The sequence below is a fragment of the Microcaecilia unicolor genome, chromosome 13, assembly GCF_901765095.1.
Source record: "Microcaecilia unicolor chromosome 13, aMicUni1.1, whole genome shotgun sequence".
NCBI lineage: Eukaryota > Metazoa > Chordata > Amphibia > Gymnophiona > Siphonopidae > Microcaecilia > Microcaecilia unicolor.
This window is the reverse complement of record NC_044043.1, coordinates 11,827,545-11,847,613: the sequence shown is the minus strand read 5'-3', so window position 1 is coordinate 11,847,613 and position 20,069 is coordinate 11,827,545. Positions and strand designations below refer to the sequence as shown.

The window sequence follows — 20,069 nt, the reverse complement described above, 5'->3', positions numbered from 1 at the left end:
CCTAACCACAAGAACATACCAGGTGACCTCAAACTCGAACACATCATCACCATGGAAACCAGAATGTGGAGTGCCACAGGGATCACCGCTGTCACCGACCCTTTTCAACTTAATGATGACCCCCCTAGCCAAATTGCTATCCAACCAAGGCCTTAATCCTTACATCTACGCAGACGATGTCATGATCTACATCCCGTTCAAACACGATCTCACAGAAATCACAAATGAAATTAAACACAGTCTCCAAATCATGAATTCATGGGCGGATGCATTTCAATTAAAACTCAACGCAGAAAAAACTCAATGCCTCATCCTCTCACCACAATACAACACGTACAAACCCACCACCATAAATACTCCAGAGTACACCCTTTCTGTTTCAGAAACCCTGAAAATTCTCGGAGTCCCAATTGACCGAAATCTCACTCTAGAAATCCAAGCGAAAAACACAACAAAGAAAATGTTCCATTCAATGTGGAAACTCAAAAGAGTAAAACCTTTCTTCCCAAGGGAAACATTCCGCAGTCTGGTACAATCAATGGTACTAAGCCACCTAGATTACTGTAATGCAATCTATGCCGGATGCAAAGAACAAATCATTAAGAAACTCCAAACTGCTCAAAACACAGCAGTCGGACTCATTCTTGGGAAAACAAAATACGAAAGCACCAAACCCCTAAGAGAAAAATTACATTGGCTCCCACTCAAAGAACGTATTTCATTCAAAATCTGCACCCTGGTACACAAAATTATTCACGGTGAAGCTCCAATCTACATGACAGACCTCATAGACTTACCAACCAGGAACACAAAAAGGTCAGTACGAACATTTCTGAACCTCCACTACCCAAGCTGCAAAGGACTAAAATATAAATCAACATATTAATCAAGATTCTCATAGATAAGCACGCAACTATGGAATGCACTACCAAACGCCATAAAATCAATGCATGACCAAACAAACTTCCGAAAATGACTAAAAACCAACCTGTTCAAAAAGGCATACAACAATTGATCCATCCTAAATACCAGACAAGGAAACCGATACTAGAAATAGATAAAATGAACTTTCAGTACCTGACTACTTCACCTACACTGTCAATTACTGAACTTTAATGCAATACCACTTGATTTCTTACACCAGAAAAAACTTTAACACTTGACTACTTAATTTATTTTGTCATGTACTACAATACCACTATGTATTTCTTGATCCGGAATTGACGACCGCCATTATGGTTACAATGTAAGCCACATTGAGCCTACAAATAGGTGGGAAAATATGGGATACAAATGCAACAAATCTATATATATAAAAGGCAACCCCAACGTTCTGAAGCCTCCATGGAAGTTGAGGCGTCTGAGATATCCGGTGTGCCCTGGAGTGTCTGCACCGCCCTCGTGTCAAAACGTCATGACGCGTCAAAACGTCATGACGTCGAGGGCGGAGCTATTGACACTCGAGGGCCGAAACGGCCCACAGCGAACAAGGCAAGTAGCTTCGAGGGACGGAGGGAGGGGGCCCCTTGCTAGCGCCCGTTTCATTCCGCTCAGAAATGGGCATTTTTTCCTAGTAAATAAATAAGAGAGATTTAGCCAGTGAATGGAGGTCCTGGGGAGGAGTATAGGGAGAGATGAGAGTGGAGAGATACTGAGGAGCTGCGGAGTAAATGCACTTGTAAGTCATATAAGCACCCCCATACCGGGAAAAGACCAAGGGTCCATGAAGCCCAGCATCCTGTCTCTGACAGCGGCTAATCCAGGCCCCAAGAACCTGGCAACCCCCCCCCCCCCCCCCAAAAAAAAATAATTTTCCCTTCCCCCCCCCACCCCCTTTTTTAAAAATAATGTTCAATGGACTTTTCCTTCAGGAATCTGTCCAAACCCCTCTTAAACTCCGTAAGGTCAGCTGCTGTCACTATGTTCTCCTGCAACGAGTTCCAGAGTCCAACTACATGCTGAGTAAAGAAAACCTTTCTCCTATTTGTTTTAAATCTACCATATTCTAGCTTCATCTTGTGTCCCCTGGTTCTTGTAAGAGGAGTTTGAACTGTATGTGGAAATGGATAGGGAGCCAGTGAACCACATGTTCAGCTGTTACATATCACTCAGTTAATTAGTAAAGATGAGAAAACGTCAGCTAAGATCAGTTTCTATACATTGAAATACTTCTGAAATAAAAAAAAGTCTTAAGTAAACAAGTGAAATATGAGAAAGATTAATTGCCAGGAAGCACTCTCTAGGACAGTGGTTTTCAACCCCATCCTCGGGGACCACCTGGCCAGTTGGATTTTCAGGATATCAACAATGAATGTGCTCGAGAGAGATCTGCATGCACTGCCTTCTTGGTATGCAAATCTCTCTCATGCTTATTCATTGTGGATATCCTGTAAACCTGAGTGGCCAGGTGGTCCCTGAGGACTAGTTGAAAACCACTGTTCTATGAAACATAAAAGTACACCAGCAGAGGTCCCAGGTAGCTGCTTTCAAAGGTTTTGAGCATTCTGCCCTTCACAGTGAGAATCCTGAAAGGTAACTTTAAAACCATACAAGAAAGTAAGACCTTTGAAGTCAGAATGATTGAATATTTTAACACCCAACAGAAAGGACTTAACAAGGATCTGGGGTTCCTTGTATGTCTCTGTTGATCACCCTCCCCTCACCTATCCACACCCACCCTGTTAGAATATCAATGATATGCTTTGATGTCCCCATCCCACTTTGCCAGCACAGCACATCCCCCAACCCCCCCCCTCCAAGCAAAAAAACAAACAAAAAAAAAAAGACACACATCAACAACCTGCACACACACCCCACCCTCACACACTCACACACACAATAACTCTGTGACACATACACACACACACACACACACAAAAAAAACCACATGCTAGCGCCCGTTTCATTTGTTTCGGAAACGGGCCTTTTTTACTAGTTTGCAATAAAATTCATGGACTAAAAAACAAAAAGACACCAGGGATGTTCACGGTAGCCCCAGAGGGGCCTGTAGGAGGTTGAGCGAGCTCCTAGGGATTGGGAGGGGGCATTTCCAGGTGATTGGGAGGATGAGTTGTATTGAGAAGGCTCGGTTTGGGGTACTGGATTGACATGGGGGGGAGCGGTAGCTTCAGTGAGCATCAGTCCGTTTAAGGCTTGGCTCAGGAGCATCAGATTGCAGCTTGGTAACCCAGGGCGACCAGGAGCTAAAATAGCCCCAGCTTTTTGCTAGGGTTATCTTACCAGCTATAAGTACATAAGTACATAAGTAATGCCATACTGGGAAAAGACCAAGGGTCCATCGAGCCCAGCATCCTGTCCACGACAGCGGCCAATCCAGGCCAAGGGCACCTGGCAAGCTTCCCAAACGTACAAACATTCTATACATGTTATTCCTGGAATTTTGGAGTTTTCCAAGTCCGTTTAGTAGCGGTTTATGGACTTGTCCTTTAGGAAACCGTCCAACCCCTTTTTAAACTCTGCTAAGCTAACCGCCTTCACCACATTTTCCGGCAATGAATTCCAGAGTTTAATTACACGTTGGGTGAAGAAAAATTTTCTCCGATTTGTTTTAAATTTACTACACTGTAGTTTAATCGCATGCCCCCTAGTCCTAGTATTTTTGGAAAGCGTGAACAGACGCTTCACATCCACCTGTTCCACTCCACTCATTATTTTATATACGTACCTCTATCATGTCTCCCCTCAGCCGTCTCTTCTCCAAGCTATATAGCCCTAGCCTCCTTAGTCTTTCTTCATAGGGAAGTCGTCCCATCCCCGCTATCATTTTAGTCGCCCTTCGCTGCACCTTTTCCAATTCTACTATATCTTTCTTGAGATGCGGCGACCAGAGTTGAACACAATACTCAAGGTGCGGTCGCACCATGGAGCGATACAACGGCATTATAACATCCTCACACCTGTTTTCCATACTTTTCCTGATAATACCCAACATTCTATTCGCTTTCTTAGCCGCAGCAGCACACTGAGCAGAAGGTTTCAGTGTGTTATCGACGACGACACCCAGATCCCTTTCTTGGTCCGTAACTCCTAACGTGGAACCTTGCATGACGTAGCTATAATTCGGGTTCTTTTTTCCCACATGCATCACCTTGCACTTGCTCACATTAAACGTCATCTGCCATTTAGCCGCCCAGTCTCCCAGTCTCGTAAGGTCCTCTTGTAATTTTTCACAATCCTGTCGCGATTTAACGACTTTGAATAACTTTGTGTCATCAGCAAATTTAATTACCTCGCTAGTTACTCCCATCTCTAAATCATTTATAAATATATTAAAAAGCAGCGGTCCTAGCACGGACCCCTGAGGAACCCCACTAACTACCCTTCTCCATTGTGAATACTGCCCATTTAACCCCACTCTCTGTTTCCTATCCTTCAACCAGTTTTTAATCCACAATAGGACATTTCCTCCTATCCCATGACCCTCCAATTTCCTCTGTAGCCTTTCATGTGGTACCTTGTCAAACGCCTTTTGAAAATCCAGATACACAATATCAACCGACTCCCCTTTGTCCACAGCTTGTTCACTGTAAGATGCATTAGAGTACTTTTGTAGTAATGAACTGATTTACATGCATTTGCATATTTTGCATCTCATTACTATGTATCTTGTGGTAACCTAATGCTGCGTTAGGGTACCACTACCAGCATTAGAGACATTTACCACATATTAAGGGGTGAATCATGTGGGTTAGTTCCCTAAACTTCCCCTTGAATGTGAAAATTGTACATCCACTGTGGGGACAGTTTTTTGGGGAGTTCTCAAGGGATGACAAAAGCAATTTTTCCCATTACAATTTTTTGGTTTTATGTATAAAGGAAACAGGATTAGAGGCCTCCATGTGTTTCGTTTTAGTCTCATTGCAGCCACAGATTTGCGATTTCAGTTCCTTTAAGAAAAGCAGGACACGTTCCTTAGACAAATTAGAACTACAACTTCCTCAAAACATGTTTTCCAAGGAACCCAACAGACTTTTTAAGAAAAATGCCAAGTGGATCCAAAAATGCACTTTGAGTCTTGAATTAATCCAAAAGGGTTCCTGGCAGCTCTGTGGATCCGCTTAGAAGTTGTAGATTCCTCCGTCCACTGAGGCCTGCAAAACCTGCAAGTAAAAATCGGAGGGGTTTCCCCAGCGGTTCAGAGGTAAACTAGAAATTTCTCTCAGAAGAGCCAGGCTGAAATCTACTTGGTTCCTGTTCTGTGTTGTATTGTTCACCCATCTGTAATGAAGCCTTCGTAGATGTGATACGTGTAAAAGTAGAACAGCCTTGGTCTATCATAACACGGGAACATATAATGGTCAATTTAGATATGTCACCTTCAGGCCACTGTAGTTATTTATTAAAAGCAGTGAGCTTTGTGCAGGACAACTTCATAAATATTTTCATTTTTCCTTATTTCGGAAGATGAGCTGTAGTTCTGGCCTGGCGGCTGCTGGCGTATAGGCCAGCATCCTAGCTCTGAACTCCCACCTCCCTGTCTTTTCTTCTCTATCCTATGTGATTGTAGTTCCCTTCTGTTTCTAATTTATATTTACATTTATTGTACAGCGCTCTTGACAGCTGCCTTACGAGCGGTATAGCAAACCCTAATAAACTTGAAATGTGAAACCTTGTTTATTGTTTATTCATGTACTTCATTTACCTCTTTCTCTGGGGTCATGTCAAAACAGTTTATGTGGACAGATATAATAAAAGCGAAATTAAGAACGGGACGCCATAAAATTGATATATATATCTAAACGGGTGAGGAGGGGAAAGGGGACAAAAGGCAAAGGAAGAAACTAGTATGTAGAGCACAAAACTGGAAACTTGAAGATGCAGGTTTAATTCTGCCATCAGAGCCTATTGTCATTGAACCTCTGAGTGCTGATATTATACTGTGAGATCTTTGGGGTGAGAAACTGTCAGGGGATGCGTGTGCTACAGCCTTGTACACACTGTTGGAGATCTACAAATATTAAAGAAAGGCCTTCTGGCACTGTGATACAGATAAACCAGCAGTGTGTGCCAAAAAAGGTTCAGCACTCAAAAAACAGTTACAACTGTTCAAAAGCAGAGTGACAGTAATAGCTTGAACACAGTCGGGTTCTTCTCTAGATGGAAGTTACCCCAAGCTGTTAGGCGATTCTGCTTCCTTGAGTGATTTGTGTATGTGGGGGGGGGGGGAGTTGAGCCTTCTTAATAAACTTCCGGTCAATATTCAAAGCCATTAATCTGGTTTGCTGTTATCTGGATAAAAGCTTAGTCTGCGCTGGTCATGGATATTAAGAGACACTATCCGGACAGTGCCACTGAATATCCACACACACTGCCTCGTCACTATCCGGACAGTGCCACTGAATATCCACACACACCGTCTCGTCACTATCTGGACAGTGCCACTGAATATCCTCACACACCGCCTCATCACTATCCGGACAGTGCCACTGAATATCTTCATACACTACCTCGTCACTATCCAGACAGTGCCACTGAATATCCACACACACCGCCTCCTCACTATCCGGACAGTGCCACTGAATATCCTCACACACTACCTCGTCACTATCCGGACAGTGCCACTGAATATCCATACACACCGCCTCGTCACTATCTGGACAGTGCCACTGAATAGCCTCACACACCGCCTCGTCACTATCCGGACAGTGCCACTGAATATCCACACACACCACCTCGTCACTATCCGGACAGTGCCACTGAATATCTTCACATACTGCCTCGTCACTATCCGGACAGTGCCACCGAATATCCACACACACCGCCTTGTCACTATCCGGACAGTGCCACTGAATATCCTCACACACTACCTCGTCACTATCCGGACAGTGCCACTGAATGTCCACACACACCGCCTCCTCACTATCCGGACAGTGCCACTGAATATCCTCACACACTACCTCGTCACTATCCGGACAGTGCCACTGAATATCCACACACACCGCCTCGTCACTATCTGGACAGTGCCACTGAATAGCCTCACACACCGCCTCGTCACTATCCGGACAGTGCCACTGAATATCCACACACACCGCCTCGTCACTATCCGGACAGTGCCACTGAATATCTTCACACACTACCTCGTCACTATCCGGATAGTGCCACCGAATATCCACACACACCGCCTCGTCATTATCCGGACAGTGCCACTGAATAGCCTCACACACCACCTCATCACTATACGGACAGTGCCACTGAATAGCCTCACACACTACCTCATCACCATCCGTACAGTGCCACTGAATAACCTCACACATTGCCTCGTCACTATCCGGACAGTGCCACTGAATATCCACACACACTACCTCGTCACTATCCGGACAGTGTCACTCAATATCCTCACACACCACTTCGTCACTATCCGGATAGTGACACTGAATATACTCACACACCACCTCATCACTATTTGGATGGTGCTGGGGGTGGTCATAGTAACATAGTAAATGATGGCAAAGACTTGAACAGTCTTTCCAGTCTGCCCAACAAGATAAACTCATTTTACATGTAAAATGATGATTTGTCCCTGCCTTTCTCAGGGCACAGACCGTAGAAGTCTGCCCAGCACTGTTCCTGTACCAAAAGTTCTGAAGCTAACGTCGAAGCCCTTTAAAATATATACTCCAGCCCATCCATATCTATTCAGCCACGATCAGGGCACAGACTGTAGAAGTCCGCCCAGCATTGGTTTTAACCCCCAATTACAGGCGTTGCCACCCAATCTCCACTAAGATTCCGTAGATCCATTCCTTCTAAACTGGATTCCTTTGTGTTTATCCCATGCACATTTGAATTCCATTACTATTTTCATCTCCATCACCTCCCGCGGGAGGGCATAGCACCCTTTCCATGAAAAAATACTTCCTGACATTACTCCTGAGCCTGCCCTCCTTCAACCTCAATTCATGTCCTCTAGTTCTATCACCTTCCCGTCTCCGGAAAAGGTTCTTTTGCGGATTAATACCTTTCATATAATTGAATGTCTGTATCATGTCACCCCTGTTTCTCCTTTCCTCCAAGGTATACATGTTCAGGTTGGCAAGTCTTTCCTCGTACGGTTTGCAATGCAAATCCCATACCATTTTTGTAGCTTTTCTTTGCACCGCTTCCAATCTTTTTACATCTTTAGCAAGATACGGCCTCCAAAACTGATGACTTGACTTGTAGAGGGGCATCAACACCTCCTTTCTTCTGCTGGTTAAACCCCTCTCTATGCAGCCTAGCATCCTTCTGGCCACGGCCGTCACCTTGTCACATTGTTTCTTCACCTTCAGATCCTCAGACCAGGGGCGTAGCCAGACCTCACGGTGGGAGGGGGCCAAAGCTCAAGGTTGGAGGCACATTTTGAGTGCCACCCTGCCGCCTGCCCCCCACCGCCTCACCTCCTTGCCTTTTCCCCTCACTGCCTTGTCGCTCCCCCCGCAAAAACAAATACCTTTGCTGGCAGGGTTCCCCAACCCCCACCAGCCAAAGCCTTCTTCAGTGCCGGTCTCCGGCGCAGCCGCGATCAGTGCCCTGCTCTTCTTTCTTCTTGCTCCTCCTGTGCCCCAAACCAGGGGCCCAGACGAAATTTGCGGGGGCCCAGGCCCCCATGGCTACGCCCCTGCCTCAGACACCAACACCCCAAGGACTATCTCCTGAATCAAGCTTACTACTCTCCCCTCCTATTCGGTATCTCTCTTTTGGGTTTCTGCACCCCAAATGCATCACTCTGCACTTCTTGGCATTAAATTTTAACTACGTATCAGTATCCTAATGAAACCTTATTTTTATTTTTAGGATACTGATACGTAAGTAATTGTGAAACCAGAATGACAAGTTAGCCCAGAACAAATCAGTGTTAACATTAAATTTTAACTGCCAGACCCTCGACCATTCTTCTAACTTTTGGCGATCCTTTCTCATCGTTTCTACTCCCTCCAGGGTATCCTCTCTACTGGCTATCTTTGTGTCATCCACAAAAGGCTAACCTTTCCTTCCAACCCTTCAGCAATATCTCTCACAAATATATTAAACAGAATAGGCCCCAGCATCAACCCCGAAGGAACTCCACTGCTCACCTTCCTTTCCTCCGAGCGGATTCCATTTACCACCACCCTCTGCCACCTGTTGGTCAACCAGTTTCCTATCCAGTTCACCACTTTCGGTCCTAAGTTCAGCCCTTTCAGCTTATTCACGAGTCTTCTGTGGGGGACCGTATCAAAGGCTTTGCTGAAATCCAAGTAGATTACATCTAGGCCACGTCCTTCATCCAGTTCTTTGGTCATCCAGTCAAAGAAATCAATAAGATTCATTTGGCAGGATTTTCCTTTGGTAAAGCCATGTTGCCTCGGGTCCTGTAGCCGTTGGCTTCTAGAAAGTTAACTATCCTTTCTTTCAGCAGCGACTCCATTATTTTTCCTACCACCGATGTGAGACTTACCGGTATGTAGTTTTCCACTTCTTCCCTGTCTCCACTTTTGTGAAGAGGGACCACATCCATTCATCTCCAATCTCACGGAACCTCTCCCATCTCTAAAGATCTATTAAATAAATCTTTACGAGGTCCCGCCAGGACCTCCCTGAGCTCCCTCAGTATCCTGGGATGTACCCCATCGGGCCCCATAGCTTTGTCCACCTTCTGATTCTCCAGCTGTTTATAAACTCTTTCTTCCGTAAACAGCACCGTATTCACTCTATTCGCAGATATTCCCTCGGCAGCCAACCGCGGTCCTTCTCCAGGATTTTCCTCCGTGAATACTGAAGAGAAGTCATTGTTTAGGACGTTCGCTTTATCCTCCTCACTCTCCACATAACCATTCTCATTATCTTTCAGTCTTGCAATTCCATTCCCATCTTTTCTCCTTTCTCCAATATATCTGAAAAAGGTCTTGTCACCTCTCTTTACATCTTTAGCTATTTTTTTCTTCCACATGCGCTTTTGCTAGCAGTATTTCCCTCTTTGCTTCTTTGAGCTTAATCTGATAACCTTTTCCGTGATCCTTTCGTTGCGTTATTTTGTATTTCTTGAACAAAGTCTCTTTCCCTCTTATTTTTTTGAGGTACTTGTTTGGAGAACCATATAGGCTTCCTGTTTCTCTTGGTTTTGTTTACTTTCCTAGCGTAAAGATCAGTTGCCATATTTATAGCAGCCTTTAGCTTTGACCACTGATTTTGCACTTCTCCTACGCCTTCCCACTCCAACAGCTCCTTCTTCAGGTGTTCCCCCCATTTTATCAAAATCAGTACGTCTGAAATCCAGTACTTTGAGTTTTGTGCGTGCACACTCCGCCTTTACTCTTATATTAAACCATATTGTGTGATGATCACTATTACATAGGTGGGCACCCACCCGGATATTAGAAACACTTCCTCCATGCGTGAGCACTAGATCCAGCATCGATCCTTCCCTCGTGGATTCCGTCACCATTTATCTGACCAAAGCACTTTGACAGGTGTCCACAATCTCCCTACTTCTTTCCGATTCTGCAGACAGGAAGTTCAAATCCACATCAGACAAGTTGAAATCTCCCAACAGTACCACCTCCCATTTCATACCAATCTTTTGAATATCTTCTATCAGATCCTTGTCTAGCTTCTCCGTTTGTGCCTGAGGTCTGTAGATAACCCCATGTGGATACAGGTTCCATCTTCTCTTTCCAGGTCGATCCATAAAGCTTCTTCCTTTCCCCAGGTCCCCCGCATTTCAGCTGCTCTGATATTGTCTCTCACATACAGCACCATTCCTCCATCCCTTCAGCCCTTTCTAACCTTCCTAAAATGTTTTTAGTCCGCTATAGTCACATCCTATTCATGGGAATCATTGAACCACGTCTCTGTAATAGCAACAATATCCAAGTTTTCTGCAAACATTGGGGCTTGCAAGTCTTGAACCTTTTTACCTAGACTATGAGCATTTGTGCTCATTGCTTTCCATGTGCTTAGTGAGTTTAGGTGGTTTTCTATATTTAGATGACCTTTCTCTCTGCCATCATGTTTATTCTGGGGGTGACTTTCTGAATTCCCTTGGGTTTTTTTTGTGACTCAGGTTACTATCAGGCTAATTTTCAAAAGAGAAAAATGTCCAAAAAGTGGCATAAGTCTGCATTTGGATGTTTTTCTCACATAAACATTCAAATCAGTATTTTCAAAACCTCTTTTTAGACATTTTTCTCTGAAGTCCGTCAGAAGTGTGTCTAAATCTCAAGGGAGCGTGCCAGGGCGTGTTCAAGGCGGGACTTGGGCGTTCCTAAGACTTCGATGTTTTTCAGCCATAATGGAACAAAACAAGACCATCCAGGACTAAAACTTTTTTGAGCTAGACCAGTTTTTATTACGAATAAGGCACAAAAAGGTGCCCTAAATAACCAGGTGACCACTGGAGGGAATCAGGAATGACCTCCCCTTATTCCCCCAGTGGTCACTAACCCCCTCCCACCCCCCCACCCCAAAACTGTGATGAAAAACATTACTTACCAATCTCTATGCCAGCCTCAGATGTTATACTCAGGTCCATTAGAACAGCATGCAGGTCCCTGGAGTAATCTAGTGTTGGGTGCAGTGCACTGCAGACAGGTGGACTCAGGCCCATACCTCCCCCTACCTATTACACTTGTGGAGGAAACTGTGAGCCCTCCAAAACTCACCACAAACCCACTGTACCCACATATAGGTGCCCCCCTCACCCATAAGGGCTATGGTAATGGTGTTACAGTTGGGGGTAGTGGGTTAGAGGGTGTAACAGGAGGTGGTAAGTGCTTCTGCATTAACCATCTGCTTAGGGGAACATTAACACATGAACTGCAAGAAAAAAAGAAGGAATGCCCCCAAAAGGTGCCACCTAGCATCTGGGCTTAGTGCACGGTAAAATCCTGCATCACAATGCATTAAGCTCAGATTTTAACAAACTTTAGTAAAAGACTCCCTTTTGATATCCGGATAGCGGCGTACTTGCCGCTCTGTGTAGATATTCAGTGTCGGCGAATACCAGTGCTGAATATCTATGGATATTTTAGTCATTTTTTTTGAGCTGCTGCCACTGGGGTTTAAAAATAACAATCATCTAGGGCTGAACATTGATCCATTCCTTTTCAACATGTTCATCTCCTTTAGAGAACAGCACCTCTGTTGAACTGTAATCCTTTCAGTTCTAAGCACTGCACTTGCCCTTGAACTGACCTCTGCATCCTTTCTCCCATTCCTTTGGGACATGGTTTGTTTTTTATTTTGTTACATTTATACCCCGCGCTTTCCCACTCATGGCAGGCTCAATGTGGCTTACATGGGGCAATGGAGGGTTAAGTGACTTGCCCAGAGTCACAAGGAGCTGCTTGTGCCTGAAGTGGGAATTTTTGTGTAGAGCACAGTGTTGTAAATTTAGGGGTTCAGAGACCCCCAAGAAGGCTGAAGTGACCTTAAATCTGACTCCATCTCTAAATAGCACTAGTACTGGGGTAATCAAGGAGTTGTGAAGTTCTAAAAGGAATTGCCACTAAGAGAGATGTTAGGTCTAAGGAAAAGATACCAGCCTTATGACAAACTGGATTTAGATTACAAGTTATACAATGCAGCGAAAGAGAGCCTGATACAGCAAAAGCATTTATACTTACAGCCTCTGATCATAAGGTGAAGTCCACAAATCATCATTTGGAATGAGGAGTTTATTTACCAAAGTACAAGTCAAATCAGTGATTGACAACAGGCACGTACAATCAATTAATTATAGGAATATAATAATCCAGCTGCAAACAGGTGTTAATTAGTTCCTAATCTTTTATAATTTCTTTTACCAATTAAAGGTTTTACAAGGGAAAGCAATTAGGTAATTTGTCAATTCTGCTGGACACATTGGTTTCCCTTGGAGAGAGAGAGTGGCAACCCTTCTCTCTCTAACGTAAACCAGGAAATACCCTGATTTTTATAGGTGCCCTCAGGATATGGGTAATATGACAGTAGAAATACCTGATTGGATCTATGCTAATGTCATGGTTGTCACTGATTGGCTCATGCTAATGAGTAGCTTCTATCTTGCTAACATGGTTTTGTCTTTAGCTCGCTTGACCACAAATCTTAAGCAAGACCCTGCATCCAGCTACACCTTTCCTTTCTCACACCATGGCTGACCACAATCCTGCTCACAGGAAAGTCTCATTTCTCAACTTGTTTTTCTAACTTACATTAGAGAAAATTCCACTCTGTAACAGATACAGCTTCCATTTTGTGCTGAAATCCTCCATTTTGTTTCCATATCTATTGACCTAACTTTTCCTAATTTAGCTTATTTAGGCCTCAATCCGGGCTACAAACTAGGCCATACTTTTCCAGTAAGCTCCCAGTTATGTCAGCCATCAGATTTCTGACTCAGCCAAGGTCTGTAATGGCCTGAGCTCTATGACTGGGCCCGCCACCATTCCAGTGGGGGGGTCTCTGGCTGTACCATAATTATACAACAGCCACATTTGAATTATCAACAGCAAGAAAAGACAGGGAGAGGCGGTAATGGCAGCTGGCTTCTATCGTAAACAGAGTAGCCTAAGCTTCAAAACTCTTGTGGTTTAGTGGAGAACCGTGCTGCGTTTAACACTGTCTGTCTGATATTCAAAAGGGGTTAACCAGACAGGGGAGTTTCCTACCCACTTAAAATTTGCGGAGCAACCTGGCACATGATATTCAGCAGCACTTAACTGGTTACTGCCACTGAATATCTCTGCTAACCGGCCATCTCCTAACCAGTTAGGTTAGGGGCAGGCCGGAGGTGGAGCAATGAGCAGAGCACCTACCTAGCTAATTAGTGGTGATTTTCAGTCCGTTAATCAGCTAATTAACCACATAAAGTTAGGACAGCAAAAGGCTGCCCTAACTTTATGTGCTAAACCTAACTGGGCACAGGTCTGAATATCAGCTGGTGCTCAGTTAATTTCCGGGTGACCGCTGAGACCCAGCTGTTCAGTGCTGGGTGCCGCGCAGGCCCTCTGTTACTAACTGATAGGGGAGGGTGAAGGTCTGTGACTGTGGCAGAGGGATTCATAGACAAAGCAGTGCAAACATGGACATGTCAGTCAATGAGGCCCAAGGTAAGGCCTTGGATACGTAGAGAGAGGCCTCAGAAAGCCCAATTCACGCTGACAAAAGCAGGTTTGTACCATTCTGCATCACAGCATTATTTTTAATATTGTCTTCTTGATCTAGTCAGTGCGTAAGGCAGACATATCTTCCACACTTGTTGGTCTTGTGTTTCATCAACTGCTTCTCATCAATGCATATCCAGCTCAATCAGGTCCATTTCAGTATGGTGCATCTAATTGATTCTTTCTATTTCATTGCCCTGAGTAAGGAAAGTGAGGTAAAACCAGAGTTAAGGGTTGTACATGTTGCTTATGCAGACACACAGAGCCCTTGTATGGAAGGTTGGCCTCTAGCAGTAGCACTGTGAGACTACCACTAGAGGACATGGATGACATTTTGCACCTGGAACTTGCAAGGGCAGGAACGATTTGGAATGCTAAAGAAGGCCTGGAGAGTCAAGGGGAGAGGCCAGAAGCGGGGCCAGGTTTGACGGCATGGGGGGAGCGAGAGCGGACTTCTGCCAGTGCACATTTTCAGTGCAACACAACGAGAATAAAATAAGCACCAGGGCCAGCAGAACTCTGTTTGGGGGAGCAGCCGCTCCCCTGGTGCCCCACCTAGCTACGCCACTGGGAGAGGCACATGAAGAGTCCGGGAGGGGTTCAGGAAGAGGTCAGGCTGTTTGGGGGTGGGTTCAGATGGGATATGATCTTGTTGGGGGGGGGGGGGTCAGAAAAGGTTCAGTGCTCTTGGTTTGGGGGCAGAAGGAAGTACAGTCTTGTTCAGGGGATGGAGGGAGAACAGAGGAATATTCAGGCTACTACCCAGAAGTTAAGCAAGTGTCAGCTATACTCAGTGCCCAAAGTTAGGACAGTCTTCTAGGCAGTCCTATATGGTCGCTTGGTTATGAAGGGACCAGCACTGAATATCTGTGGCACCTGCATAAGTGCAAGCTACTCTCCGACTCAGCCCCTGACCTCCTGCCCCCACCCCCTCCATTGCCCTGTTTTGACATGGCTGGTTAGAGCCGATATTAAACAGCATTGCCTGATTAAGTGCTGCTTAATATTAATGGATGGCCTGCTCAGTGTAAGTTAACTAGGTGGGAGCCTGTCCTTCTCAACTAAACTCTTTTTTATATATCTTTATTTATAATTTTTTATTAGAAAACGCAAACATAATAAAACAAAAGAAAAAAAAACCAAATGATAGTGGGTTAACATTGAATATAACAGACAGCATATTTAAGCAAGTAATTTATAATGTAAACAAATATAACAAGCAGTTATTAGCCCGTTAAACTTGCATATTTGTCTAGCAATGACCAAGTTTTACGAAAGGACAAAATATGACCTGTTCTCAAAGCAGCTATTTCTTCATATCGCCTATATGAACAAAGCCAATTCCACCACTCATGATGGGAGACATGTTGATTATTCTTCCAGTTTAGAACTATCAGATGGAGTGCAATCGAGATCATTAAATTAAACAATTTTTTGAATATCAGGCCTTCTGAGTCTTAATTTGACTAAAATTAGTCAAATTAAGCAAAACTTTGGCTGCCTAACTGAAGCAATATAGCTTTAAAATCTGACCATCATGAGACCGAAAATACTATAATGCCTCTGTATCGCTCCATGGTGCGACTGCACCTTGAGTATTGTGTTCAGTTCTGGTCACCGTATCCCAAAAAAGATATAGCGGAATTAGAAGAGGTTCAAAGAAGAGCGACCAAAATGATAAAAGGGATGGAACTCCTCTCGTATGAGGAAAGGCTAAAGAGGTTAGGGCTCTTTAGCTTGGAAAAGAGACGGATAAGGGGAGATATGACTGAGGTCTACAAAATCCTGAGTGGTGTAGAATGAGAGAGTTCCAAAAGTACAAAGACTAGGGGACACTCGAGGAAGTTACATGAAAATACTTTTACAACAAATAGGAGGAAATATTTTTTCACTCAACGAATAGTTACACTCTGGAACTCTTTGCCAGAGGATGTGGTAACAGCGGTTAGCGTATCTGGGTATAAAAAAGGTTTGGACAAGTTCCTGGAGGAAAAGTCCATAGTCTGCTATTGAGACAGATATGGGAAGCAACTGCTTGCCCTGGGATTTGTAGTATGGAGTGTTGCCACAATTTGGGTTTCTGCCAGGTACTTATGACCTGGCTTGGCCACTGTTGGAAACAGGATACTGGGATAGATGGACCATTGGGCTGACCCAATATGGCTACTCTTATATTCTTATATAAATATTCTCGAAATCTAGTGTCCTTGATAAAGTGGAAATCAGTTAGATCAGTAGTTTCCAGATCAGTCCTGGGGGACCACAGCCACTCATGTTTTTAGGATACCCACCACAATGAGTACACAGGAGATAAATGTAAAGGCACTTCTGCTATTGCTTGCTATCTCGTGCATATTCATTATGGATATTCTGAAAATCTGTCTGGCCAGAGGTCCCCCTGGACAGGTTTGGCAACCACTGGATTAGATCAATTTACATAGTAAATTAAAAAATGAGCTGCTGTATTTCTAATATTTCTTGACCTGTTTCTCTGAACACCATCCAAAACCATAATATTCTTGACTGCCAGTAATATTTGCTGCTTTGTTTCACGTTTTAGTGAATGGGGAGTATTTTCTTTTTGCTGTACTCTGCTGACACCTACTGGGATTCTCCTATGCCTGAGAAACAAAATTGTTCATACAGTAGTTAACTTCTACGTTCAGTAATTTCAATGTTCTTATGTCATTCCAGTTCGGACGTTTTGACAAGCTGAAGAACCTGTTTCTGAAGAGTTTGTCTCCAACTCAGGGATCCCTTTACTAAGGTGTGCTGAAAAACGGATCTGCGCTAATGTAGGTGCGTGTTTTGGACGCGCGCAGATCCATTTTTCTGCGCACCTGTAAAAAATGCCTTTTTTGGCTGAAAATGGACGTGCGGCAAAATAAAAATTGGCGCACGTCCATTTGGGGTCTGAGACCTTACTGCCACCTGACTTAGCATTAACCAGGCGGTAATCGTCTACACGCGTACACTGCCCAGTTAGCGCCGCGCATCCGAAAATAAAAAATATTTTCAGATGCGCTTAAAAAATAAAATTACTGCCCAGGTCACGTGGTAGCTGGGCGGTAGTTTCAAATTGATGCGCGTAAGCACCTACGTGACTAAATAAAAGGGCCCCTCAATGGCTTTAGAGGGAAACTTTCAAAGGCATTACCATTTATAAAAAAAGTTTTATGTGCAGAAAAGGAGTTTGAAAATTCCCAAAACATAGACATTAGTAGTGTATGTATATACTGGAAGGGCAGGAATGGGGCAAACTGTGCACTTACAATTATTTGCATAAGTTGTCATTGAAAAGGACCCATCTCAAATTTCAGGAGCAAATCTGGACTTTATCTGAGGCAGTTTTCAAAAGGGAATTCTTCCCTTGAAAATAGTTGTAAAGTCTGCAGGTAATAAGTACTTAAACACATTAACTTTCTTTGAAAGTAGAACCTTTAAGGGCTGGACGTATCCATCTAAATGATTAATCATTATTTTATTATGGTGAGGGTGACTTGCAGTTTGCCCACAGCACAAAGTAAGCATCTATCTATCTATCTATCTATCTATCTATCTATCTATCTATCTATCTATCTATCTATCTATCTATCTAGTGCACTGAAGCATAGGATAAATCCTACTGAAAGCATAGTAAACAGGGTTCAAAAACCGCTAGAACCGTGAACACTGTGATAAATACAGCTTCAGTGCACTAGATAGATAGATAGATAGATAGATAGATAGATAGATAGATAGATAGATAGATAGATAGATAGATAGATAGATAGATATGTTTCTTGTTGGGGTTTTTTTGTCAGCCCACATCAGCTCAGAGACCCCTCAGGCAGGTGGCTGTGTCCACTGAAACACAGCCAGTGTCGGGTCTTTATGCACTGGTGCCTTCAATAAAGACTAGAAAACCTCATCCCTACGGCTGCTCGTCATTTGTTTCAACCTCTACTCCTTTCCTAACAGCATAAGTGTAGGTACCAAGAATTGCCCTTCACCTAATTTATGATGCAATCATGAACCACAAGCAGACTAACACATGCACATCTGCATTGACTGTAAGCCCTGTGGGATGTTCCAAAAGTGGATCCAAAATGAACTTAGTATAGATGATGCCCAAAATGATCTAATACCTACAGCTCATCCCCTGAGCTCTTCAACAGGGTCGCCAAGAGGGAGGGTAGGGGGCAAAATTCCCCAGGGCCTGGCCTTCAAGGGGGGCTTGCCCAGTGGTGGCACAGCTCTGATGACTGATTAATCTCTCCTGCTCCTGTGTGCCACTGTTGCAGAGCAGAGTTATCGCGTTATTGTGTTAACTCTGCCGGCCACAGGTCCTTCTTCCTGCCTCCTTAGTGAAGTACTTCCTGTTTAGACGCGGCAGGAAGAAAGACCTGTGCAGCAGAGCGGAGTAGGAGACAAGCAAGTAAGCATGCCGGGGGGGGGGGGGGGGCAGGAGACAAGCAAGTAAGCAGGGGCCTGGGAGGGGTGGGGCGTGTGCAGGCCCGGGGGCGTACGCAGGGAGATGTTTGCTCCAGGCCCGGCTTTGGCTCTCGGCGACCCTGCTCTTCAAGTGTGTAAGTGCATAATAAGATGAATGTATAATAAATCTCCAGTCCAGTATGATTACACTGCAGACTATGTGTATTCCTTCGTCGACAATTCACTTCTTTCAACTATGTATTTCGTAACTTTGCAATTATGTAGATACTTCTGTTAGAAGCAGCAGAGAAGCAGCCTTCAGAAAATGATCTTCCAATGACAAGGACAACAGTAACATGGAATGACGATTTTCTACCCGATGCCATTCCCCTGAGGAATCCAGGAACCATATTGAAGAAGGCAATACGACCACTAAGTGAGTGTACAGACCAGTGACAAAGCGCATTGAACACCTCTCAGCACAATTAGGAATCATGGGGACAGTATTCAGGGGAATGACAACAGCATAACGATATCCAGATAAATTATCCAGAAATTGTTATGAGGATTTTCAGCTGGCCTACCATATAAATTGAACCGCAGAATATTTATTTATTAATTGCATTTGTATCCCACATTTTCCCACCCATTTGCAGGCTCAATGTGGCTTACAATGTATCGTTATTGTTAGATAATAGCTTGGAAGATAACAATTAGTGTTACATAGAGAACATGGTTGACATAATAGAACTTAAACGATTGAATTAAACAAGAAATTAAACCAGCAGGTATAAGAGAAAAACAGTTCTGATTATAAGTGGAGATGTGTTACATTTGCGTTGGCTGATCTTTGTGGTATGCCTTGTTGAAGAGGTGGGTCTTCAGCGATTTACGAAAGTTAGTTCATAAATAGTTTTTAAGTTGAGCGGCAATGCGTTCCATAACTGTGTGCTCAAGTAAGAAAAGTTTGACGCGTGCGTTAGTTTGTATTTTAGACCTTTACAGCTGGGGAAGTGAAGATTAAGGAATATGTGGTCCAAAACGGATAAGTTATCTGTCTCAAGTTTATGTGGTCCACTTGTTATTGATAAAGATGTCTGAATAAAAACTGAATATAATGACTATCTGCATAACTTATGGCCCTGCACACGGAATACCTCTGGTCCCTCCTCAACTTAAATTGATCAATTTTGGTCATCAAGTTCAAGTTTAATTCAGTTTTACTATCTCGCCCTTTGGGGAACCTTCAGGGCAGTTTACAATCTAAAATAGTGGAAAGTAGTAAAAAATAAACATTATAGTTTGATTCAGTAAATGGCACCCAAAATTAGGAGCCATTAAGATCCATGCCAAGCGCCAATCCTATAAAGGTCACTCAGGGCTTCTTTTACAAAGCCATGCTAGTGATTCCCCTGTGGCAAATAAGAGGAAGCCCATAGGAATTGAATGGGCTTCCTCTCATTTGCTGCACCGAGAATCGGTGGCCTGGCTTTGTAAAAGAGGCCCTTAATGCATAGTATAATGCTTAGTGTGGAT

The 20,069-nt window shown here is 43.8% G+C and overlaps 1 protein-coding gene across 1 annotated transcript in view; it reads left to right on the top strand.

Annotated features, from left to right (window-relative positions):
- Positions 1 to 20,069, top strand: part of COL26A1 (collagen type XXVI alpha 1 chain) — a 576,097-nt gene that overhangs the window by 498,532 nt on the left and 57,496 nt on the right. Inside the window, exon 5 of the mRNA XM_030186010.1 lies at positions 18,819 to 18,969. Within this exon, the coding sequence (XP_030041870.1) occupies positions 18,819 to 18,969 (151 nt within the window). The remainder of the gene's footprint in view (positions 1 to 18,818; positions 18,970 to 20,069) is intronic.